The following is a 26,374-nucleotide window of genomic DNA, read 5'->3' as shown; positions in this document are numbered from 1 at the left end:
AAATGCCCCTATAACTGGTAGTTTTTATTACTTTGTATTATTCTCGATCGTATTATCTTTGTAAAAACAAAAATCGCATGTCTCTATCCCTATCACAACATTTGCTATGATCGTTTGAACAAAGGCCTGCCACAACATTATTCTCCGCTACAGGTAGAGACAATTTTAATTTTAACTAAAATGTTTATTTTACTTCGAAATCTTTTGTTTTTATTTGAAATCTAATTTGTCTTCATCAAAATTACAAATCTAGAGCCATTTTCAGTTTCGTTGTTAACGAAGCGTTGAATGGCGCGCCCGGAGAGGCTTAGTTCAAACGATCATTGCAAACGTTGTGATAGGGATAGACACATGCGATTTTTGGTTTTACGAAGGTAATACGATAGAGAATAATACAAAGTAATAAAAACCACCGGTTATAGGGGCATTTTTTGGAGAAATTTATCAAATAACCAAAAAAACACGAATTTAAAAGCAGATTTTTTTCAAAAAGTATCATTTTTTATTATTTGTTGGCCTTTTTTGTGTATTTTATGTATTTTTTTAGTATCGCCTGTTATTTAGCATTATTACTGTTTTTATTTTATCAGGATATACCGCTTAGTTTAAAAGTTATTACGTTTTCTTTACAATAAGTAATTGGAAGAAAAAAAATCTATAAAAAATTAAAAAAAAATCTCAAAAATTTTTTGACCTCTTTTTTGTCGATAAAAATAGGTCTAGTTTCATTTATTTTCAGATGTACACTTTAACGTGACTCACACTGTTCGTGACTCACTCACATCGTTTCATTCACAAAGATGCGTCCCACCAATTTTTGGTTGAGAGAAGCGCGAGCGTCATTATTGTAGTGTGCGTGTGCACTCATGGATGATGTAGCGTGTACCGATAACACTCAAACATTAGCGGAAGAATGGCGGGTCTTCGTGGATGAAACGATCCATAGTATGTGGATGAGAATGTGAATTTTCGCGAATGAAAGATCCGCTGGATGGCGGGACGTGGATGTGGGGTCTGACTGCTGCGTGATTGGTGGATTTTGACATATCTGTCAATGTCATGTCAAAAATAACCAATCGTGCAGCATTTGGACCTCGCGTCTACGTATTGCCATCTGGCGGATTTTTCATTCGCGAAAATTCACATTGATCTAAGTGGGGATTAAAAGGTCCTAACCGTCAGTTCTAACTTCGAGCAGCATGGTCGTATGAAAGCTGTTTAGTGAGCTGGTTAAGGGTTGAAGGTGGGCATGCTCTCGAGTTTGGCCTTGACCTCGTCGGCGGTGTCGTCACTCAGGAGCAGCGTGTGCGAGTAGCCCATAGCCACCTGGGTGATGTTTAGGCCGTCCATCCGCGAGACTTCCTTGGGACGCGCGGTCGACTTGTTGATCTCGCCGGTACCCTGCAGGTAAGAAATCGACAATTTGACACCATTCTCCAATAATTCGAGATCACAACTTTTCTAAACACTTGATTCTGGTCTTAAAAACTTAATTAATTTTAAATTACCTGTAAATTACGATTTTTGGTCGCATTGTAATTGAAAAAAGTAGTTTAAAAGTATTTGAGTTGACAAAATAGTGACGTCACTTGCTTGTAGTGTTATACAAAATCTATGGGAGTTTCGTTTTGACAGTTTTAAAAAGTACGTCAATTGATTGGTGGTGTCAACATGTCTATTGGTATGATCCTCAAATGTAAAGGGACCATTCCCACCTCTCGTTCCCACCACTGCAACTCCTGTGTAGCCAGGATCTACAGCTTGACCGCCATAAAAACCCAACCAATGAAGGTCAAGTTTGTCCCGGGGGAAAGTTAAACTGTCATTGGACCCCCAACGAAATTAATTAGAACACTACATAATGAAGAATATAATGCATGTAAATGGTACGTAATATTAAATGCATTTTTTGATGAAAAAAAAAACCTTGAAAAGGGTGTGCACTGCGAAAACAACTGGTAGGCTAAACAATAATTGTGCGTTAAAAGTTTCGGTCAATGCATATCGGCCAAAAATTTAGGTGTACCGAAAAACCCCTTATAATGGTATGGGGCTTGTGTGTTTTCTACTTCTACTAATAAATATTTTTTTCAAAGTGCCCCTGCTGTCGCTTGTTTTTGAAGGAAGAGGTGAATAATAAAAATTAAAAACTTAAATCCTTGTTTGTAATTTGGCGAGAGGTGGGTCAAGCCCCAATTTGAAGTATTTTTGTCGTCCACAGATCAGGCCCTTTAAGTTTGATCACTACATGCCCGGACACACTAAAAATCGATGGTCTGCGCCTAGTCTAAGTCTTGCAAGAGCCTGTATTGCGCTATAAAAAGGGGGTGAAAAATGGTATTGTAAGTCCAGTATAGATCGTTTCATCCACGAAGTCGCGCCCCACCAATTTTTGGTCGAGGGAAGCGTGGGGTCGTCACATACATAATTGTAGTGTGCGTGTGCACTCATGGATAATAAAATTTAGCGTGTACCGATAGCACTCAAACATTAGCGGAAGAATGGTGGGGCGCGTCTTCGTGGATGAAACGTTCTATAGTCTGGTCTGTGAGCACGTAGAATTTCGTCCAATGACCCCAAGCTACCCATCCCTATCGCTCGCGCGTAATTATGTTGCCATCGCGCTCGCACACTCACTGCGGGCGCCCGTCGCACAGTCGCGACAGCAATATAATTACGCGCGAGCGATAAGGATGGGTAGCTTGGGGTCATTGGACAAAATTCTACGTGCTCATAAACCGGGCTTTATACGTTTGTTCGCACTTACCAGTTCGCCGTAGGTGGGCGATACGCCCCATGCGATGAGTGAGTCGTCGGCCGCGATCACAATCGACGTGTTGCTGGTTCCCACGCTGCGGATATTCCAGCCTGCGAATAGTGTTCGGTCCCCATTAGTATTGAAAATTACAAAAGCAACTGAATTCGACTGACCGTCATTTACGGTCAAATTGGTCAAAAACGTTACGGTCAAATTGGTCAAAAACGGTCAATGTGATTTCTGTAATAGTTTGGTAATTTTTTAAGTTTTTCTTAGATTTTGTGATTGATAAAAGTCTACAACATCTTAATTGAAATAAAAAAGTGGTTTGTAATTTTGTAAATTCGTGTATTATATGTGAAATGGCAATGTCGCATCGCCGCGCACGTCAATTTGATGACGTTTTATTTTCTCTTAATTTAATACATAATAACGTAATATAAAATTGCATATAAATTAGGTACCTAATTAAATAAATTATTCGGTGGTAGTACAGTAATATTAGAGTCAAATTGACTGAATTTGACAGTTAATAACCGGTCATATATGGTATATTTTGACCATCGTGACGTGTTTTTGACAATTTACATCTGTAGTCCGCATTACGAAACTGTCAGAAGTAAAAATAAGGCGCACAATTAGGTATTTTCAAATGTGTAAATCCGAAAATAATAATTACCTGTGAGATCCTGCACTGGCTTTGGATACATGTTGGCTTCGCCGGTCCTTTTAGTCTGGCCGAACAGAAACAGGGCTCCTGGAATTGCAAATCGAAAAAAATGTCTACACAATGCAGTCAACAATACGGTGTAATTTAGCTTGTCTCAGAGTCGAGCACCGTTTCGTTTGACTTATGGGGCATTTCACGCGAAGCGGACAGCGAAAATCAAGTCAGGTTTTGGATTTTGTTCATATTTGGATTAAATGTACTGCTATATAATCTGAATGGATGTGCATCATTATATTTTTTTTATGAAGCTTAGTTTATTTTTTATGAGCGTTCAAAAAATTGGTAAAATTTTAGGAACAGATTTTTCTGAAGCTATTACTGCTATTATTACATTTGATTAAAAACAAACTGACTATTGGACTTTAGAGAATAAATAACTGTGTTTCTTACTATTTACTACAAATTTGAAATTTCTTTTTTGTTCACATAGAAAACCGGAAGTAAAGTTTTAAAATCGAATTTTACAAAACTTCGGTATTTTTAAATTTTTTTATTTTTATTTTAAAACATACCTAGTAGTCTATAAATAACGTGTGTAAAGTTGTAGAATGGAGTCTGTATTGGTTTTTGATTTAGACGCAGTACAGTGCGAGCGCGCCGCAATGAGCGTCATACCACAGAATAATAATAAGTACTACGTACAGAAGTTTTACTTCGCGAAGGTATTTAAAAAAATGTATGCTCAATGTCATTAACGATATGGTGTAATTTAGCCTGTCTCAAGAGTCAAGCACCATTTTGTTGACAAACGTCAGTGATCGGCACTGCGCCGAAGCTATAGGGCTGACTTCGGTAAAATGATGTGACGTGAGGTGCCACACTGCGGAAAATGGCGGAGGAAATTACATGATTTAGCATGAATTATCATGAATAATATTAACTACTTATTTACCTCTCAGTGTCTTGAGGCAACTTAAAAAAGTACATTCTGTGTTTTTATTATTATTTAGGCAGTTAAATACTGCACAGTATTTAGTACACCATTTTCTTTATTTTCTTCCATCATACACAAGAATACGCGTGCGTGAGTCAATGTTCGCTCGTATGTGAGGCCTTGTCGAATAGTATCCTGTAGGTGGGCCATCGTGCGTGTTTTGTTTTCGATGTAAACTCGCGGAGATGAACAGGCCTGGTCATACTGGCTATCGACATTTGGCTACTGTATAAAAATTATTTGTTCGAAAACAACTGAAACGTTAATATTGTTGCATGCATACTCTTAAACAATTATAATTTTGACTAGGCGAACTTCGTACCGTCTAACAGACAATGATTGTTGGCATTGAGATGGTATTACGTCGCAGACCACCCACAACTTATTGGATAATACTATTAAAACATTACCCTTCTTTTTGGGTAGTCGGGATATCTTAGTCCGGGGTGCCAGTTAACTTCATGCCAAATTTCATTAAAATCTGTTCAGCCGTTCTTTGTTTTATACATAAAACAAAGTCGTGTTAGTTACACGATTTATAAGTCAAGAACGGTTCGGCAGATTTTGATGAAATTTGATATGGTGGTAGCGAGCCAACTACCTAAAAAAGAAGAATTATGTTTTTAGTGTATTATTCAATAAGATGTGATGTGGGTAGTCCGCGACGTAATACGCATCATCTCAATGCCAACAATCATTGTCTGTTAGACGGTACGAAGTTCGCCGAGTGAAAATTATAATTGTTTAAGAGTATGCATGCAACAATATTAACGTTTCAGGTGTTTTCGAACAAATAATTTTTATACAGTAGCCAAATGTCGATAGCCAGTATGACGCTCATTGCGGCGCGCTCGCACTGTACTGCGTCTAAATCAAAAACCAATACAGACTCCATTCTACAACTTTACACACGTTATTTATAGACTACTAGGTATGTTTTAAAATAAAAATAAAAAAAATTAAAAATACCGAAGTTTTGTAAAATTCGATTTTAAAACTTTACTTCCGGTTTTCTATGTGAACAAAAAAGAAATTTCAAATTTGTAGTAAATAGTAAGAAACACAGTTATTTGTTCTCAAAAGTCCAATAGTCAGTTTGTTTTTAATCAAATGTAATAATAGCAGTAATAGCTTCAGAAAAATCTGTTCCTAAAATTTTACCAATTTTTTGAACGATCATAAAAAATAAACTAAGCATCATAAAAAAATTATAATGATGCACATCCATTCAGGTCATATAGCAGTACATTTAATCCAAATATGAACTAAATCCAAAACCTGACTTGATTTTCGCTGTCCGCTTCGCGTGAAATGCCCCTTATGTCAGTGATCGGTACTGTGCCGAAGCGATAGGGCTGACTGTTACAAGAAGATACTGTGTCGCCATCTAGCGCAGCACACGCGTATTTTTAACTTATTTCCACAGTGAATATTTTTTTACAATGAGGGTTTTCGCGTTTAAAAATCACATTAACATTTCTGTCAATGTCATGTCAAAAATAACCAATCATGCAGCATTTGGACCTCGCGTCTACGTATTGCCATCTGGCGGATTTTTCAAACGCGAAAACCCTCATTACATTCACTACTCGCTCGTGAATGCCTTGTGGATTAAACTTGTCGTGAAAAAAATTTATTAATTTTTTATTATTTTTTAGATACTAAAAAACTGTAGATACTAAAATCTGTCAGGTGGGGGGTGGGGGGTAGTCTTAAACCTTACCATGTATCACCAAGGGGAGGGGGCTAAAAAATGCTTAAAAAAAGATCACGTTATTAATGGACGGCCCCTTATACTGGTGATAATATCTAGAATCGTAATTATCTAGATAATTTCGAACCCTGCTACTTTAATTGGGTGTCACGAACTATTTGACGCTGTCTGTACGTGTGTTTATGTGCACGTGTGCGTGTTTATGTGCATGTGTGCTTGTTTATGTGCACGTGTGCTTGTTTACGTGCACTGGTTTACGTGCACGTGTGCTTGTTTACGTGCACGTGTGCTTGTTTGTGTGCACGTGTGCTTGCTCACCGTTCTCGTTGACGGCGAGGCTGTAGGTGGCGCCGCAGTGCACGGAACGCACGCCGCGCGCCTGCGAGTCGAAGTACTTGATGAGGCGCGGCACGCTTTCGTCCTTTTGCTCGGCGTGCCCCAGCCGCCCGAAGCCGCCGAAGCCCCAGCTGAAGGCGCGCTTCTTGGAGTCTATGGCCACCTGTGGAACACAAGCTTCAGTTAGTTAGTTTTGCCACAGAACAATAATAAGTACTAAAGCCTGGTCCGTGAGCACGTAGAATCCCGTCCAATGACCCCAAGCTACCCATCCCTATCGCTCGCGCGTAATTATGTTGTGTACTATGTACTGTGCGACGGGCGCCCGCAGTGAGTGTGCGAGCGCGACGGCAACATAATTACGCGCGAGCGATAGGGATGGGTAGCTTGGGGTCATTGGACGGGATTCTACGTGCTCACGGACCAGGCTTTACCAGGCCTGTTCATCTCCGCGAGTTTGCATCGAAAACAAAAACGCGCGACTACTCCTCCTGCGGTACCTAATCGACAGGACAATCATGAGCTAGTATTGACGCACGCACGTGTATTCTTCACCCATTTGCATTGTAAAGACAATAAAAACGATGGTGTAAATACTGTGCAGTATTTTTTAACTGCCTGAATAATAATAGAAACACAATATAATTCATGCCGGTTCATGTATTTCCTCCGCCATTTTCCGCAGTTTGGCACCTCACGTCACACATCATTTTACCGAAGTCGGCCCTATGGCTTCAGCGCAGTACCGATCACTGACGTTTGTCAACAAAATGGTGCTCGACTCTTGAGACAAGCTAAATTACACCATATTGTTAAAGACATTGAGCATACATTTTTTTAAATACCTTCGCGAAGAAAATCTTTTGTACGTAGTAGTACTTATTATTATTCTATAGAGTGAATGGTGTCAAACAGTCTATTCTGAAGTGGCAATGGGCAGGGCACATAGTACGCAGAACCGACGGCCGATGGGGCTGCTAGGTTCTGAAGTAGGCCGCGTACCGGAAAACGTGTGGGACGTCCACCCACAAGATGGACTGACGACATCATAAAGGTAGCAGAAAGGCGCTGGACGCAGGCCGCTACCAACCGGGCAGCATGGAAAGCATTGGGGGAGGCCTATGTTCAGCAGTGGACGTCCTATGGCTGAGATGATGATGATGAAAAATGTTATCATATTCAGTAGCTTTTCTGAAACAGAAGTCCAAACCCTTTAGAGTTCTTACCGTGTGATTGTTCCCACAGGAGAAGTCCACAATATCGACGTCCCTTACGGGCGAGACGTGACCCTCCTTGGACTTCTCAAAGAACAGCGCCACGTGCTTCGGCACCGTCTCGAAGTGATACGACAGCTTGGTGGACGTCACGAAGTACTTGCCGTCTGTGTTGTGGCCTGTTCAACATTAAAACGGCTTTAGAAGTCATGAATGATGTTTATTGTCCGTGGTGCATATCTTTTCTTAAAGGTTACTAAACCTTTGTCACCTGTCATCCGCTTTGCAATGGAGGGAAGTCGAACCTTAAGGCCCAGAACAGACGGTGAAACGCAACTGTAACGAAACTGCAACTATGTGATGATTCAGATGAATGAAACTGAAAGTTTCAAACTGGTCGCGTCATGTGTGGTCTCTCAAAGGACGCTATGGCAGAAACTTAGATGCAACTCAAAAGTAACTAGCAGTTGCAGTTGCGTTTCACCGTCTGTTTTGGGCCTAACTTCGAACTCCTTCTGTTCTTCTGATTAATTTCGTCGCGGGTCCAATGACAGTTTAACTTTCCCCCGGGACAAACTTGACCTTCACTGGTTGGGTTTTTATTGGCGGTCAAGCTGTAGATCCTGGCTATACAGGAGTTGCAGTGGTGGGAAAGAGAGGTGGGAATTGTCCCGTTTAGGTGCTAGGAGCCTCAAATTTTGCCTTTTAGAACGTAGGTGCTCACTAAGCTCCTAGCACTTGTGGTTTCTGAGATTTCGTGATGAGTGAGTGAGTCAGTCAGTGACATTTCGCTTTTATAAAGCCTGGTCCGTGAGCACGTAGAATCCCGTCCAATGACCCCAAGCTACCCATCCTTATCGCTCGCGCGTAATTATGTTACTGTCGCGACTGTGCGACGGGCGCCCGCAGTGAGTGTGCGAGCGCGACAGCAACATAATTACGCGCGAGCGATAGGGATGGGTAGCTTGGGGTCATTGGACGGGATTCTACGTGCTCACGGACCAGGCTTTAGATATAGATGGAAGTCTTACCAAGTTGTCCGTACTCGGGTAGCCCGAAGGAGTGCAGGGCCCCGTTGCAGTCCAGGATCATCGAGAACTCGGCGCCGCAGCCGACCTTCACAATAGGAGCTCCACTGGAAAAACAAATATTTGTAAGTGGTGCTATTCTATTTAAAAATAACTTATGCTTTAACAGGGTTCGAATAATTATCATGATAATTATCGTGATAATAACAGATGGATAATTATCGGTTGATAATAACAAAAAAAATGCTCTCGTGAAAATGAACTGTATTCGAAGTTTTCGAACGTGTATTTCACTTGTGTCTAGTGGTGGGCGTTAATCAACATAGATAAGTTATAAAATCTATCTATTTAGCTCCACAATGATCACTAGTTATCTAGCGTCAAAATGTTTATCTATTTTCCAAGCTCTATGAGACTAGATGGATAACTTGACAACAATCAGCAACCAAAAAGATAAAGCAACATTCGGAATCAAAATTTCTTATGAAACAATATGACAAACGTATCTTATACTATTGATAATTATCTGATAATTATCATGGAGCGTAATTATCTTGATAATTTCGAACCCTGTGCTTCAATCACACCAATGCGTCATCGATCGCCATCGCCGGCGCGATCATAGGCCAATGACAGGTCGCGCGACCCATGACCGTACACGCGACCTGTCATTGGCATACGATCATTTTACATTTTGACTAGTTGCTACTTGCGCCCTTTTAAGCCTGGGCGCAGACCACCAGCTTTTAGTTGGTCGATAGTTGGGCCCTTTTTTAATTTGAATGAAGAACCGGCCGATACCAAATCGGTGTAATGTGCGCACTTTCATACATGTCCATACTGATTAACAGCCCGACAAAAACTGTGGTCTGCGCCTAGGCTTACTGTCAAGAGTGTCAAGACACAAGGAGAGAAAATTAAAGAGTTGCATCTCGATCAAAATATTGAAAACTTGAAAAAATCGTTTGCTTGGTCGACATCCCACCTGAGGGAACCGATTAGTCCATGTGTTAACATACAGGTTGGAATTTTGTAATGCCACCTGGAGGGAAAGTACCCTTAATACTGTAGATAGAAAATTTTACTCAAAGAAAACATTCCTTTATTTTTTTAAAGAAAGACTACTGCATTCAAAGATTTTCGAAAATTTTTCAAAAATTTACCACCATACCATACAATTTTCTGTAATTACAATAATTTAAGATTCATGCTTTTCCTTTCATTTGATTTATCAAGTTTGTTTGAGAAATTTCATCCTTATACTTAACCCTAACGATCGGTGCAATAAAAATACAGGGTGTAATTTTTAACAGATTTTAGTTGGTTCGATTCCCGAGTGTAGCAAGCAAATTTTTGGAAATCGTTGAATGCAGTTCTATTTCTTTAAAAAAATAAAGGAATGTTTTCTTTGAGTAAAATTTTCTATCTACAGTATTAAGAGTACTTTCCCTTCAGGTGGAATTACCAGGCCTGTTCATCTCCGCGAGTTTACATCGAAAACAAAACATGCACGATGGCCCCCTACAGGATTACTATTCGACAAGCCCTCACATACGAGCGAACATTGACTCACGCATGCGTATTCTTATGTATGATGGAAAAAAATAAAGAAAATGGTGTACTAAATACTGTGCAGTATTTAACTGCCTTAAGTACTTATTATTATTCTGTGGCATTACAAAATTCCACCCTGTATATTAGGGTGTCCCATAATTTTCAAAGTTTTAAATTTGTAACGCATAGGTCTTAGTTTTGTTTGTTTGCCTCTAAAACACTCGGAAATACATTTTTACTTTATTTGGAGTACGCTAACCCGTGCCGACTTGCATCGAAACATGTTGCACGGCAGTAGCGGTGCGTATTCATTTGTTCTCAATTAATCATCACGACCAACTTACCAGCTCTGATGAAAGCCTTAAGGAACTCTTGACATCCACTTTCCAAAAGGTATATGAGAGTGTTGACAAATTGATTTCCAAAGCAGCCTTGAGCAAGTTTAGTCAACATCTTTGTTACTTCATGTCAGAAGAAATTGCCGTTTTATCACTCTTTGATGATGAAGGTAATGAACAAACACCGTCAATACTGTAGTAAAAGTACAAAGAGAGTGTATGTATGATTCTGGGAAGATATACATTCCATCTGAAGAAGGTATGATTATTTCTATGGTAAATAGGACTAGTACTAATTTTTTTATCATGTTTTTAATGAATTGATAATAATACTGCCTTATTTATTGTTGCTGGAAACCCATTGAGTGATTTAGTGTCTGTCAAGACTATACATTTATTTTTCCCATTGAAAATTGATAAGAATTTTCCCCTGAGACCCATTTCTAAATGAGATGAAGATGTTGCCTATTTAAAAGCAAAAAAGTGCTTTCTTTAAGGGTAGTTAATGATACAGCTGAGAGAGCTATAAAGCTTATGCAAGATTTTCATTGTTTGATCACTGCAAAGGAAGAGAAAAAGCTATTTTTGCTACGCACAGTGTAGCAAAAATCAGGCCAATATTCAGGAGCATGGAAATCTGTAGCCAGAATGTAAAAAAGGGACCCAAGGGGGAAAATATATTGTCTGATATCTTCTTTATATAAATATTTTATAAAATTTAAATATTTTAATTGATTAAGCTACATAACTAAAGGGATAAAATCAGCATTTTTCAAAATCTTCAGAGCTCAGTCGGCACGGGTTAATGTTGACGTAGGAAGATGAAATTTTGTATTTAACTATGTCTGAGTAGTACTAAAAGAAATAGAGGGTATGCATTTCAATATCTAAAAAAAATTTTTTTTCAGCCATTTATGGGACACCCTACTGTATATTCGTCTCACTTGTATCGCACGCGGGTCGGCTTCAGCACCTGCGGCGCGGTGCTGCCGAGGCCGCACTGGCCGCTCTTGTTGTCTCCACACGCGTACACCGCGCCCGTGTCTGAAACAAGAAATAAAAACATTCATTTTGGTCTATAGTCTGTTCGCCGAGAGTTGATAAAAAAAATTAAATATCAGATGTTCTAAACTCATTATAAATTGCGGCCCGCTAATTATTTTTGTCTATATAATGAAAAAGTTGGTAGATTATCATTATTATCTCTTTTAAATTTACGGGAATTATTCCGGTTAGGGCATACGTGGATACGGATCAAACACGTGGCGTCCATGTGTTGGATAAAAAGTATTTCATTACTATCAAGTGGCTTATAGTGTATCCCAATGTTGGGCAAAGCCCTGCCCACTGTCATACTATTCATTTCGGTCTTATGTAAAATAAATCTATTCCGTTTCACACATTGCGGCCCGCCGGCCGGGGCGCTTGACGACAGCTGCGTGGCTCGTACCATGGTACTCAGTGCGCGTTGTGACAAACGACGCCCGCCATACAGAATGCGATAATTAAGCGACAGTCGCTATTGCAAGACATTTCATAATATTTATCAACTCTCGGCGAACAGACTTTAACACAACAAAATCAAAATCAAAAATATTTTATTCAATTTAGACGACATTTTAGTAAACTAGCTTTCCGCCCGCGTGGAATTTTGTCTGTCACAGAAAAACTTCATCGCGGCGTCCCTGTTTCAAAAACCGGGATAAAAACTATCCTATGTCCTTTCCCGGGACTCTCTCTATACCAAATTTCATCAAAATCGGTTCAGTGGTTTAGGCGTGAAAGCAAGACAGACAGTTACTTTGGCATTTATAATATAGAAGTATAGATAAAAAAAGGTAGCCTTATGGGGCACTTAACATGTCTCCTTATCTTTTGGGCCCTATCAGCGCATCGAGACAAACATATGACAAGTGCTAAAAAGAAAGAAGAACAATTTGACTCAATTCAAAGATGTGACACATTTATTGAAATATTTTGTAACCGCTTCTTACGATTATTTTACAATAAAACAAAAATACCTACAACTAAGAACAGAAGCAAATCAATAAAGATTTTATGTTTCATACCTAAAGTACTCAAATGATGAAACATAATTTTATTATTCAGATAATAAGATCAATAAAACCAGGGGTGACCCAAGATTTACGATTTTAGATTCATTTATACCTATATCACAGTTGGTTTATTTCCACAAAAAATACTAATAAGTACTTTTATTTTTTTAGATAAACTCGTTTCTGGTTATAATTACATTTCCATTATGTCACTAGTGCGGTATTGGTGATCAACACGTACGCGTGTTACATAAGTAGCACTGCGAGTTTACTACACAATGTTTTTTTTAATGCATGACAAGGCAGATATTTGACCACAATCGCACCTGGTGTTAAGTGGGATGCAGTCTAGGATGGTACATATCTGCCCTGTAAGTGACTATTCACTCTCGCCTTGAAAACGCCCGGATTATACTTCGGTACATGTAAGGTACAAGAAAACACTATTTCTAACGCCCGTATTCACAAACATTACTATGAGATATCATAGTGCGCATGAATGCACAGGGTGACATATGAAACAACATAGCTCTATACAACGCTGTGCGTTCGATTTTCCGCTTCACTTATGCAAGCATCGTTTGTGAATACGGGTGTAAGTGTTGTACGTAGATCACTTTTATGCATGAGGTAAAAGCCATTGCAATTAATTGAATCAGAGCTACTTATTACGTATCTATCGATATGATTAAACCCATCTTTGATTGTAAGTAAAGTGATTTTAAAGATACCAAGACCGCTTTGTAGAAGCGAGTGGTTCCTGCACATTGCCGCGTGTATGATATTGTGGTCTCTCAGGCCCGGGATGATCTGCGACTCGTAGCGGGTTATCGTGTCGCCGAAGCCCAGCTGCCCGCAGTTGTAGCAGCCTAGGTAACGCCAGCTTCTATTGGTGTGTGCTACAAAGCCATGTCTCACCTGTGACGAAGAGCGAGTGGTTCCTGCCCACTGCCGCGTGTATGATATTGTGGTCTCTAAGGCCCGGGACGATCTGCGACTCGTAGTGCGTTATCGTGTCGCCGAAACCCAGCTGCCGAAGTTGTAGCGGCCTAGGTAACGCAAGCTTCTAGCTTTCTAGCTTCTTCAGCTAGCTGGTGTGTGCTACAAAGCCATGTCTCACCTGTGACGAAGAGCGAGTGGTTCCTGCCCACTGCCGCGTGTATGATATTGTGGTCTCTCAGGCCCGGGACGATCTGCGACTCGTAGCGCGTTATCGTGTCGCCGAAGCCCAGCTGCCCGCAGTTGTAGCGGCCTAGATAACGCCAGCTTCTATTGGTGTGTGCTACAAAGCCATGTCTCACCTGTGACGAAGAGCGAGTGGTTCCTGCCCACTGCCGCGTGTATGATGTTGTGGTCCATCAGGCCCGGGACGAGCTGCGGCTCGTTGCGCGTTATCGTGTCGCCGAAACCCAGCTGCCCGCAGTTGTTGCGACCTGGGAAAAGTATTTAGAAATCAATATAGTGGGATATTGAGAAATAAAAATCACGGTTTATTTCCACAATATTGTTTTAAAATATTAACAACAACAGTGCTTCTCGTTATAGTCTCTACGTTGTCTGTCAGGCCTCAGCATGCAACTATTAATAAGCTTTCTTCTGTCATACATTTTTATTGTTCATACATCATCAGCCTCCCCGACATCATGCATCGCATTCCACATAGGAAATGATATTTTAAAATGGATTTGTATGCAGAAATTCAAGTTTCTCAAACGAACATTATAAGTAACTGAGTGAGTGGTGACTTACCAAATGTATAAGCTTTTCCGTCATCAGAAATAAGGATGGAGTGACCAGCGCTGCATCCGCTCACTATCAGTCGGTACTGAACAAAAATTACAGGAATTAGTACGAAAAAAAGAATCGCTTCCAAAAATATAACCAAATCTGAGCACTCATTACAATTTCTTGACTCGTGGAGTAATAATAATAAAATCATTTATTTGCCAGAATACGGTTACAAATAATAAATATCCTTGGACATTTTACACTGCGCTTCTAGTCCCAAACTAAGCAAAGCTTGTACTATGGGTAACTAGACAACGGACATAAACATACTTAAATACTTTTTTTTTGTAAATACATACTATTATACATAGAAAACACCCAGTCCAATACAAACAAATATGTTCATGCACACAAATTTTTGTACTGTGCGGGAACCGAACCCGCAACCTCCGGAATAGTAGTCTGTTTCGAACCACTACACCAAACGGCCGACGACGACGCCAAATGGTTATAGAGAGAGAAGTTTCCAATATATTCTATCGTACATACTTACGTAATACCTTTTTTATTTACATTGTAAGTGAGCTTACAGTGATTGCCAATTCGAAAATACATTTGATGTTGTTGTTATTAAGTGTTACAAGTTAGTGGATAAAAACAATCTTTATACCGGGTGTTAGGTAAATGGGTATATGAGCCGACACTAGCCCATGTTAACATGGTCATATACAGTCGTGGTCAACTAATTAGGGACAGATAGAATACTAAGCAATACTAAGTGTTCATATCCTATTATTGTAAGCTTCATTCAATATTACTGGCTGTTACTTTGTAAACATATTGACTATCAAGTACTCTATTTAACAGAATACAATAACAACAAAAAAACTTACTAACTTAATAAAAAATCTTAATCAAATCACATGAATCGGTAATTATGGTACGGACGGTCTGGCCACCTAATTAGGGACGCTTAAGTTTTTCCTTCTAAATTAAAAAAATAAAAAGTAATAACTTTTATTCTGTTCATTTGTAATTTCGGCGTCAATTTGAAAAACGATATTCTTATCTTGCGAGTTAAAAACTCATCAAATTATTAAAGGTGATGGGCTGAAAGAAAAGCAACAATGCGCTAAGTTATAATCAATCTTTATCAGTGTTTTTTAGTGTCATACCGGTAAATTGCAGATCATCTGAAATGTTCCAAAAACATGAATCTACGATGCAGTGGCTTGTTTCAAAATCATGAAACCACAGAAAGTATGCCTAGAAGGAAGAGGCCAATAAAAACAACCCCACAAGATGATCGCAGAATGGTCACTCTCGCAAAGAGAGACCCCTTTAAGGGTTTCGTTCTGATCAAGAGCGAGATTTTTGGACCAGAACCGACTGCTGGAGTATCTGCGAGGACCGTCAGAAGGCGACTGGTGGAGGCAAAGCTTGTAGGAAGAGTTCCTCGAAAAGTTCCATTACTGAAGATGGAACACAAAGAAGCAAGATTGGCGTTTGCAAGAAAGTATGGACATTAGGCTTTTGCTCAATGGATAAATGTGCTGTTTTCTGATGAGATCAAGATAAATCTTATTTCATCCGATGACAGACAATACGTGCGACGACCTGTAAAGTCCGAAATGATACCAAAGTAAACGAAGAAGCAGGTGAAACATACAGGCGGCAATATAAAAATCTGGGGCTGTTTTTCTGGACATAGAGTGTAACCTATAAAAAGAAATGAAGTTAAACTTGAGCAATTCCAATACAAATAAATATTGGAGAAAACGATGCTATCATATGCTGAAGAAGTCTTACCAGTCTCATGAACATTTCAACACGATAACGATCCAAAACATACCGCGTACTCTGTTTAATCGTTCCTAGCGCAACAGTCAGTGACGGTACTAGATTGGCCCGAAAACAACTCAGACTTAAGCCCTACAGAGCTTATGGTATGAAACGAAGGAAAAAGTTGCAGCTCAACGTACTGGCACTAAAAATCAGCATTTCGTGGCATTTAATGGTGTTTGGAATAACATTTCTTTAGAAACCTGTAATGATTTGATTGCATCCATGCCGCGCCGATGTCAAATGGTTATAACCAACAAAACCAACCATATTGGTTATAAAAATACGTTTGATGATTTTGTTTTGTATTCTATATTTATTAATGAAAACTTTTTATGTAATAAACACTTAAATAATTTCCAATTTATTTACATTTACAGTGAAAGTGTTACGTGTCCCTAATTAGTTGTCCATCCCTAGGTCAATAAATGTGTAGGTGGCAATGATTTATTTATTTTAAAAATATTGATCGCAACTAGCTAGTTTCTTTTCTGGCCTTTAAATATTTAGAATACTAGCCAAATTACTTGTTATTAATAGGTACAAGCTACAATGCCTCATGAAGATTTTTTTTTCGGACTGGAGAGACGATCTTGTGTTTTAGTCATGTAACGTCCCTAATTAGTTGACCACGACTGTAAATGGTATGGTAAAGTCAGAAAATTGATATCTTCATTTTAATTATTTTAATTTTCATACAAATCGGATTTTATAAAATTTATTTTGATATTATTTATTTCGACATCGTAAAGGTAGCAGGGAAGCGCTGGACGCAGGCCGCTACCAATCGATCAACGTGGAAAGCATTGGGGGAGGCCTATGTTCAGCAGTGGACGTCCTATGGCTGAAATGATGATGATGATGATGATGATGATGATGGTGACTTACCCGGCGATCAGTGAACTTGTGGAAGGTGAAGAGGTTGGGGTGGCTCCGCTTGGTGGGGTTGTTCTCGCGCTTGGCGACCAGGTCCCACGACACCATGCCAGCTATCATCAGCCGGCCTGGGGTCTTGTAAAACGACCGCAGTAGTTCCTGTAAATAATAACGTTTGAGGCTTATAAAAAGCTTTTATTTCCACAAACAGATTTGGCTACAATAAATGAAGTTAATTAGAAATATTTCTTTGTTCATTCTTGTGGCACCCTGTATGGAAAGCCTCCTCCATCTTGCTCCACTTTTGCCTGTCCTGGGCTAGGTCAAGTTTAGTGTATCTGGCATTAAATATTATTTAATCTTCTGCAATTGGCCACTTGAATTGATGTTGATTTGCTGATTAGAGGTATTGTGAGACAGTTTAGATCTGGGCTCGTGACCAGTGGCACTGTGTGTGTAAGATGGTGGTAGCTAGCCAGCTACCACCATCTTACCTAAGTCTGTCGCTATGACAACAATGTTAACAGCATTGTTGTGTTCCGGCAGTTAGGGGTAAGATAGCCAGTTCCTGTGGTTGAGATTTCCGGGTGAAGCTCGCTTCCACCTTCGGCCTGATCATCACTTACCATCAGGTGAGGATACAGGCCAGCCAGCTTCCCCATTGGGGATAAAAAAAAACGATAATAGGCCAATGACAATCCTACCTCCGACAATTAGAACTGACGGCCGATGGGGCAGCAAGGTTCTGGAATGGAGGCCGTGTCCCGGAAAACGCAGCGTGGGACTGCCACCCACAAGGTGGACCGACGACATCATAAAGGTAGCAGGGAAGTGTTGGACACAGGCCGCTACCAATCGATCATCGTTCAAAGCATTGGGGGAGGCCTATGTTCAGCAGTGGACGTTCTATAGCTGAGATAATGATGATCACTTACCACCAGGTGAGATACAGGCCAAAAGCTTCCCCATGGGGATAAAAAAAACGATAAAAGGCCAATGACAAATGACAATCCTACCTCCGGCAACTTGACCATGGGCTCGTCGACCATGGGCGACGGGGTCCTCGGGGGCTCCGGCGGCTGTTGGTCGGACAGCGACGAGTCGTTGCTGTCCTCGTCCTCCGACACCGGCTTGCGTGGCTTCCGTGCCTTGGCGCTTCGCCCCGAAGCTGGCGCGGCGCGCTTGCGGCCGTTGCTCGACATGATGCTGCTGGAAAAGTGGAAATATTAATTAAAGTACGGCCAACGAGAAGCGATACCAAATTTAAACAAACCCAATGTCATGGTCATTTGGAATAGTAGGGGTGGGTTGCACCACCTATCTTTAACGGTAACTATGACGATAACCGGTGCTTTTTGTATGGAATTTGACAGATTTTTGACGTTTGTAAAAGTTAAAGTAAGATGGTGCAACCCAGCCTAAGGGATGACTTTGACATATTTTGGCGGGAGAACGAGACATTACGACAAATACACAAGATGGGAAGAGACAGAATAGATTGTCAGTTCGACAGTCGAATCGACCTTTTGTATCGCTGCTAGTTGGCCGTACTTTACCTACATTAAGCATTACTTTATTATTTACTAGCTTTCCGCCCGCGGCTTCACGCGCGTGGAAATTTGTCTGTCACAGAAAAACTTTATCGCGCGCGTCCCTGTTTCAAAAACCGGGATAAAAACTATTCTATGTCTTTTCTCGGGACTCAAACTATCTCGATGCCAAATTCCATCAAAATCGGTTTTGTGGTTTAGCAAGTTTAGTCGTGAAAGCAAGACAGACAGTCAGACAGACAGATAGACAGAGTTACTTTCGCATTTATAATATTAGTATAGATTTAAAAATTATATGCACATAAAACACTGTACATAAGGCGGACTTAATACCATTTGGCGGGCGGGGCACATATAGACGATGGCCGTTGAGGCAGATAAGTTCTCGAGTGACGACCACGGGCCGGAAGACGTAGCGTGTGCAGGCCTCCCACTAGGTGGACCGACGATCTGGTGAAGGTCGCGGGAAGAGCCTGGATGCGGGCAGCGCAGGACCGGTCGTTATTGAAATCCTTGGGATAGGCCTTTGTCCAGCTGTGGACGTCATTTGGAGACGAACGAATGTGCGAACGCATGCCATTCGTTATTATCCTCTAGTCAACCTCAGGATTATTATATTAGCATTTGTGGAATTTCATGCCTAGCAATTACGTATTAGGCCGGTTTCTACCAAAGCGGAGCGGAGAAGAGCGGAGAGGAGACGAAACGAGAGATATGTGAGCAGTGCGTAGCTGTCAGATATCAGTCTATTGCAGTGTATGAAACACTGCACCACGACTGCACCGTTCCGCTCTGTGTGGAGTGGAGATGTGGAAATAAGGAAATCTGATTGGGTGTTCAAAAGACTTTTCCACTCTGCTCCGCCTTGGAAACCGGGCCTTAGAACTACGCCATCAGCCATTTATTTATTATTTATTTACATCAAAACCTCGCACAGCTTTGTGGATGATAGAATTGATAGGGAATACGGTGAATGAGGGTTTTCGCGTATGAAAAATCCGCCAGATGGCAATACGAAGACGCGAGGTCCAAATGCTGCATGATTGGTTATTTTTGACATGACATTGACAGATATGTCAAAATCCACCAATCACGCAGCAGTCAAACCCCACATCCACGTCCCGCCATCTAGCGGATCTTTCATACGCGAAAACCCTCATTGAAGCATAAAAGATCCCAATAGGTCGACTACACTACGCTTAGGCGTGGCCCTACCATACGGTATGATCCATACCGCACCGTACCGTATGACTATCGTAGCTAGGTTCCGAATAAGATCCTAACTTTCATTAATTTTATCTGTATAAATGCAATTCTAAAATCCAAGATGCCTAATTTAGATTTCATACCTCTTATCTGCTCTTTTAAAAAATCTGATCTTCATTTCACTGCCAATTGACCTCTTAACGATATGTCAACGTCGCATAAATTTATTGATGATGAAAAAACAAATGCAAAATTCAAAGTTATTTATAAAACTTGAAACTGCTTCTAAATGCAGAATGTTTTCTGCTTCATTAATGTAAAAAAAAGTTGGTAAAGGTATTATTTCTTTACATACCATCCTCCATTCATTGTGGTAAGATTGTTATTTTACAAATCTACCAATATAGTATATGATCACTTAGTAAAGGTTTAATTGAAGATTTAAGATAAACTTTAAATAGAATGTTCAGTATTCTCTGGACAAAAGAAAGAGCCCATCTGTCGCCACATGTTATCAGAAATTCCATAAGTAGGTAATTTCATAGTCAAATTTGCTCCTCTACTTCACATCTCAAACATGCCAATAAACAAAATAGAATTTGTAATATTTTCAATCTTATTGCTTTGCAATAGGGTCCAAAGGTATTGTTGGACCAGGATGCATCCTGAGTACATAAGTAGGTAGGCAGATTACATAATTAAGTACAATACAGGGTATTCAATCTGAAATCTTCTTATTGTTTTTTTTATGCTTAACAAGGCAGGTATTTGACCACAATTGTACCTGGTGTTAAGTGGGATGCAGTCTCGGATGGTACATATCTGCCCTGTAAGTGCCTATTCACTCTCGCCTTGAAAAGGCCCGGATTATAGTTTTCGGGAAAGACAGTAAGTATCAAACTTACTATCTTTCCCAAAGACTATAATAGGGACAAAGAAAATAAATCCATATTCAGTCTAGATTCTACACTCCAGAATAATTTACACTAAAACTATTGGTATTAGTATTTGGTATTAGAAAGGAACACCGCTTTATGCATTACTATTAATATGAGTACTAATTTTTGACATATAAATAGTGTAGATATTTGAAACATTTTCATCTTGGTTTATGCAGACGACAAGACTGTCAAATAAGTTTTTTGTGACATATCACACGACATTAAAAAACCATGCTATACTAGAGCTAAAGGAATAATTAGATTTATCAACACATTCGGACCCCAGGGCATAATAGAGATGGATTGACATTGACATCAAATCCTAAAGTCAACAAAGAATGTGAAGCAAAATTGGTAGGTACAAAACTGCATACCCATAAGAAAATTCAGAAGTATTTAGCAGCTATGTGCAACCAGACAAGCCCTGCCCGGAAATGGATAAAACTGCTAATTTTCTGTATTAAAGATAAATAAATCAACTATCACATTATTAAGAAACCTAGCAAGTTGGTTGGTGAATAGGTTTCCTACTAATGTACTAAGGCTGTATGAGATGTCAAACAAATAACAAGGAGATTGTTTGTTTGCATTATGAAACCTTGAATTTAACTGCATTACTAGTTGATTAGAGTAAACAAAACTATTCTATTTATCACCTAGTACCACAAAATCTTTTCCAGTTGTGAAGAAGCGATAACAGAAAATAAGTAGTAGGTATTTAAGTTTTTCTCTATTTGACCAATAATGAATGATAGTTCAAACTTGAAGCTTGTGCAGTTTTAATGATTTTGTAAAGTTGTGAAGTTGCATTTTATTGACAATGCCCTTGCATTGTATTACATTGCAATTTTAAAATATAAATTCTGTAATATAAATGCTTCCTACCAAAGCATCAAATAACATGCCCTAAATCAAATGAGGCTACTCACAGGCTCACAGCAGATAAATGAAATTTGAGATGGTACACTAATAATATTGAAATGAAACAAATGACTAAATAACACATGAAAAATTACTTTGTCTCAACATGCTTAACACATTCGCATAGATCAGTAGCTGTACAAAATTATTGATTTTATATACATACAAACAAAGTTCAAGTCTCATGTATTGCAACATACATGGCCAATGGAAGTCTAAAAAAATATTTTAATATTGGAAATGTTATTGATTCAGATTTAATAACAAACACTGAATAGCACTGTAAATAAAATGCAAAAAACGTTAAGTAGATCAACGAAATAGTGAAAACATTTACTTACTATCAAGGTACAAGGATAGGACAATAGGCTCGCTTTGCAGGGTGTAGGTGACGAGACACGAGCGACCCGAGAACCGTTATTCTCGTCAAACAATAGCCGCGACTAAACTTTACATTTTACAACATTGTTAACTATAACATTCTCAAAGTAAATGGAATAGGTAACACAAAAACTACATCTTCACGTAATTATTCGTAACGCGCTCGCTCACAAAATTATTAGACGGTAACTACAAAAAAGAATCCCAAATACTGACCAACACGTGCATGTTTTGATAAATACGATATTAATACACACCAAAAAAAAACTTTGATATCACATTCCGATTAAAACAAAATGTAAGACACTAAAAACACACTTACCGTTACAAAACAATAATTGAATCTAATAAAAATTATCTAAAAATTCAGATGCTATGCGTTTGACGAATTGACGAAAGTGACAAGAAGGAGGGATGCCGCGAAAAAAAAACATTTTTTACGGCACTGGGACCGTGCATCGGATGGCAAAGTAGCAATGCGTTATGTACAAATTTTTATTTTATTGGCTATTTCAAATTATGTTGAGGAGCCAGGAGACTGAGTACTTGTCATTTAATGCATAGAAATAAAATAAAAACAGCATCTTTTTATGATGATGACAATATTATATTCTAAACTCTTGTACATGATTCTATAGAACCATCTATAATAAGTAGTTTTATGCAATTTATTTTAACACGTCCAGTTTTGCGTTCTGTTAAGACCGATGTCTTCTGTCTGGCTACTGCGAATACAGCGATACATAGGTACACGCATTCGCTTAGTGCAGAGAGCGCTATTATTTTAAAATTGTACTTATAGAAATAAATACATTTTAACTCTTACTTTACTTTATTACTAAATATTTGGATTTATGTAAGATAAAGTTCGTGAAAGTACCTAATATTTTATGAATATTTTACACACTTTTTATATTTTAGGAGTGGCATGAGGCATCGAAAGTTCCTAATTACCAATTATTAACCATAAAATGAACACCTTTTTATGGAATTTAACATTATTTTATTATACAGGCCAGGCCTAACAGCCTAACTAAAAATAATAATAATATGTAGGTACCATAAATTGTAATTTTTATCATTGAAATTTTATTGTCCAGACTGTTGTCGTTTAAGTATAAAAATAATAGTTTTATTAAGTTTATCTAATTCATTACCTACTTATTTATTAAATTACTTAATAAGTCAAATCACATAAGTTCATTTATGTATTTTGTCGTATTTCAGTCAGAGTGATTCAAATTTTTTATTGCTATAAAATACTTACCTGTTTTTTCTTGTGCAGGTGATGAGATTTAATAGGCTAGCCCTCTGCCTATAAAATGTTACCATTTGCAAAATCAGCCACTGAGCACAGACAATATAATACACATGAACGCTTGGAAACGCCTTTCAAGTAATATCTAACAACCAATGGATGACTAGGTTACTGCCGTTAGCTGCTGCTAGCCATTGGTCGAATAATTAAAAAAATAAATTATGCAGTCGATTATGGATTTTGTGCCTAGTATTTTTGCCAATGACACACTACTTTATTTTATTTGTTTAATTAGTAAAATATGTTGAATGTATCATTTTGTAAGGTTGCGCAATGTGGGGAAGGATACAGATCGGCTGAACCATTTAAGAACCTAGTAAGGGACACTTTTTCAGATTTTCGTTTTTTGTCATAAATCACCTTAGAATTAAGGTCTCCACAGGATGTGAAGACAGAAATCGCTCTATTACACTTAACACCGGAGAAACGCGTTGCCAAAAACCTAGTAAGTCCAATTCAAATCTGCAAAAACCATTATCAAAACCTAGCAAGTTACAATGACCATTTAAAACCTAGTAAGTGCATGGACTTACTAGGTTTCAAAATGGTCAATGTGACTTACTAGAGGTAAAATGCTACTGTAATTTAAATATTATTTCGAGTTCTGTTGGCTGACACTCGATAACCATATCAAAATCTGGGGACTACATGAGTACTGATTCATATTCGATTTTGATTTTGATTTTTACGAGGCACTTTTGTCACAAAAATAATTTTTAGTGTTAGTAAAGAGCATAAAACTTGCAATTTTTAACTAAATATATTCTTTTATTCCATAAAGTATACTTTAGTAACTAATCTTTAATATAAACATCGGAAGTTATCCAAATCTTTAAGCATCTTAGCAGGGCAAATGAAAATGCGTTTTTTCGCTCTCCTGTAAAATTTGCTCCGCTGCACTTACTAGGTTCTTAAATGGTTCAGCCGAGATGGGCCGTAAGTTCAGCAGAATCATTCATATTCATTTTTTTAAGCGCCGAATTGTCACTTCTTATATCTCGAACCTACTTTTGTGTCGTTATATCGTATCATGTAATGTCAAACTTTAACCATAGATGGCGGTGGTTGTAACTTGACTCGCGATTCTTTTTGATTTTTTCCGGATTATAAGTATGCCGGGGCGGTTTTCACAAGTCATCGTTTCAGTCCGCTGGACATAGGCCTCCCTAAGCCTAAAAAGGCTAAGGAATTTTTGAAGCACTTCCCGCATTCGAACACCTCGATGCGATAGTGCATAAAAATACCGTATTTGTCGTCACCATAGTAATTATTAAGATAAGGTAAATTTAAATGATAACAGTCATGGTTACGTTATACATTAATATATAATTAATTATTTATTAATTATACCATAGTTATTTATATTAACCTACTTTGTTTCGCTCTTACTTGGCAGAGCGGTCTTGGTCACGATGAGGCGTTATGCATTTTTCACATCGGTTGTAGAAGCGGAAACAATCCTACTTCCTACTAATATAAACTACTGAACGGATTTTGATGAAACCTAGGCTTACAGTATTAATGTTTATAACCCGGAATAACATATAGGCTTTAATTTAAGATTATAATGTGACAAAATTACACGCGGGTGAAGCCGCGGGAAAATGCTGGACTATGGATAAAATTAAAATGATGAATTATGACTAGTTTTTGACGCCCGCGCGTGGACTATTATACGATATCGGTAGTTCAAGGTATTCTTATTTTTATCGAAATACGCTAAATTTATTAACAAATAAAAATAAATGTAACTGAATTTTCGATGTAATGTAATTCAAGTGGAATATAATAGCTTAAATTTAATAAAATTAAAATAGTAGGTAGTAGTCTTTTTAAGTTCTTACAAAATTATTTGAGGCATGGAACAGAAATCATCAGCCTATCGATCTCAATAAGTGTATGCTCGTGCCCACACTATAATAACTGTATGTTTTAATGTACCAAAAACAAAAACCATTGGAAATATTTTTTATAAGTATTTTTAAATACTGCGGATCCGTTATTTTTCGAAAGTCCGAACCTTTTTTCATAGAACCAACTTACCAGAGATAATAATAATTATAATCGGTCCAGCCATTCTCGAGTTATAAGTACATTCTAATAGGCATCCTACACATTGAGTTATAATATAATTTTTATTGGAAATGACCTTAAAATCTTTTAAAAGGGTGTTTACTAATTAATTACAAGTTACCTTGTTATACTATGTATAATATTTATGTATTTAAAAAAAAAAAAGTATATAAGTAGTGTATATCCGTTAAGCTAGCACCCATAACACAAGCATTAAGTTGCTTACTTTGGGGCTAGCTGGCGCTGTGTGAAATTGTCCAAAGATTTATTTATTATTTATTTATTTATTCTTCTTTGAACAAAAAAAAATACAGTTTCACTGGAACGACATAGAACAATGATAATAAACGAAAAATCGAACAGAGCCATCTGGTTGCGATTGAAAGTACTAAGTTACATTTCATGCGCTGGTTTTTTCATGTAACACTTGTTGTTCTAGTTTATTTGCTCGTGGGTAGGTGGCGCTAACCTAGACTTATTTAGTTTAAATTTTTGGTCCATAGTCCATGACTTTTAGTTCCGTCGTGACATGAGTTCCATGAACCCCCCTCTCAGAAAGTTCTCCAAGGTAATATCAGTGCGTAAGTAAAAAATGTGCATTTTACAGGAGATTGGTCGGGGAAAAAAGCACGCGGACTTTTTTTCATCCAATAATGGCATCAAAATTTAAAATTGTAAAACAAAATGACTTAACTACGCACTGTTGTAACTTGTAATATAACTTCACTGACGAAATGACGAAATAGGATGCGTATGCTAAAGTAAATAAAGTAGAAAAAACTAAAAGGATTTTTTCGAAAAATAATCCTACTTATAATTAAAAATGCCCAAGTTGGTGAGGATTTATATATGAATGTTTGTTACTCTTTCACGAA

General features: G+C 38.5%; 1 protein-coding gene across 2 annotated transcripts; it reads right to left on the bottom strand.

Moving 5' to 3' along the window:
- Positions 1–788: 788 nt before the first annotated feature.
- On the bottom strand, positions 789–22,556 carry LOC135086958 (protein RCC2). 2 transcript variants are annotated; one of them, XM_063981794.1, is made up of 12 exons: positions 22,431–22,556; positions 18,126–18,318; positions 17,122–17,268; positions 14,413–14,488; positions 13,965–14,096; positions 11,551–11,650; positions 8,718–8,821; positions 7,699–7,865; positions 6,455–6,635; positions 3,438–3,515; positions 2,768–2,868; positions 789–1,401 (listed from the first exon to the last, which is right to left on the bottom strand). In XM_063981794.1, the coding sequence occupies exons 2-12, from the start codon at positions 18,309–18,311 to the stop codon at positions 1,231–1,233; spliced, it is 1,443 nt and encodes a 480-aa protein (XP_063837864.1). In that variant the 5' UTR covers positions 18,312–18,318; positions 22,431–22,556; the 3' UTR covers positions 789–1,230. The 2 variants fall into 2 exon arrangements, with proteins under 2 accessions (XP_063837864.1, XP_063837865.1); XM_063981795.1 differs by having other exon boundaries at positions 18,126–18,315.
- Positions 22,557–26,374: the final 3,818 nt, after the last annotated feature.

Source organism: Ostrinia nubilalis, chromosome Z, assembly GCF_963855985.1.
Source record: "Ostrinia nubilalis chromosome Z, ilOstNubi1.1, whole genome shotgun sequence".
Taxonomy (NCBI): domain Eukaryota; kingdom Metazoa; phylum Arthropoda; class Insecta; order Lepidoptera; family Crambidae; genus Ostrinia; species Ostrinia nubilalis.
This window is presented reverse-complemented; position numbering and strand designations above follow the sequence as displayed.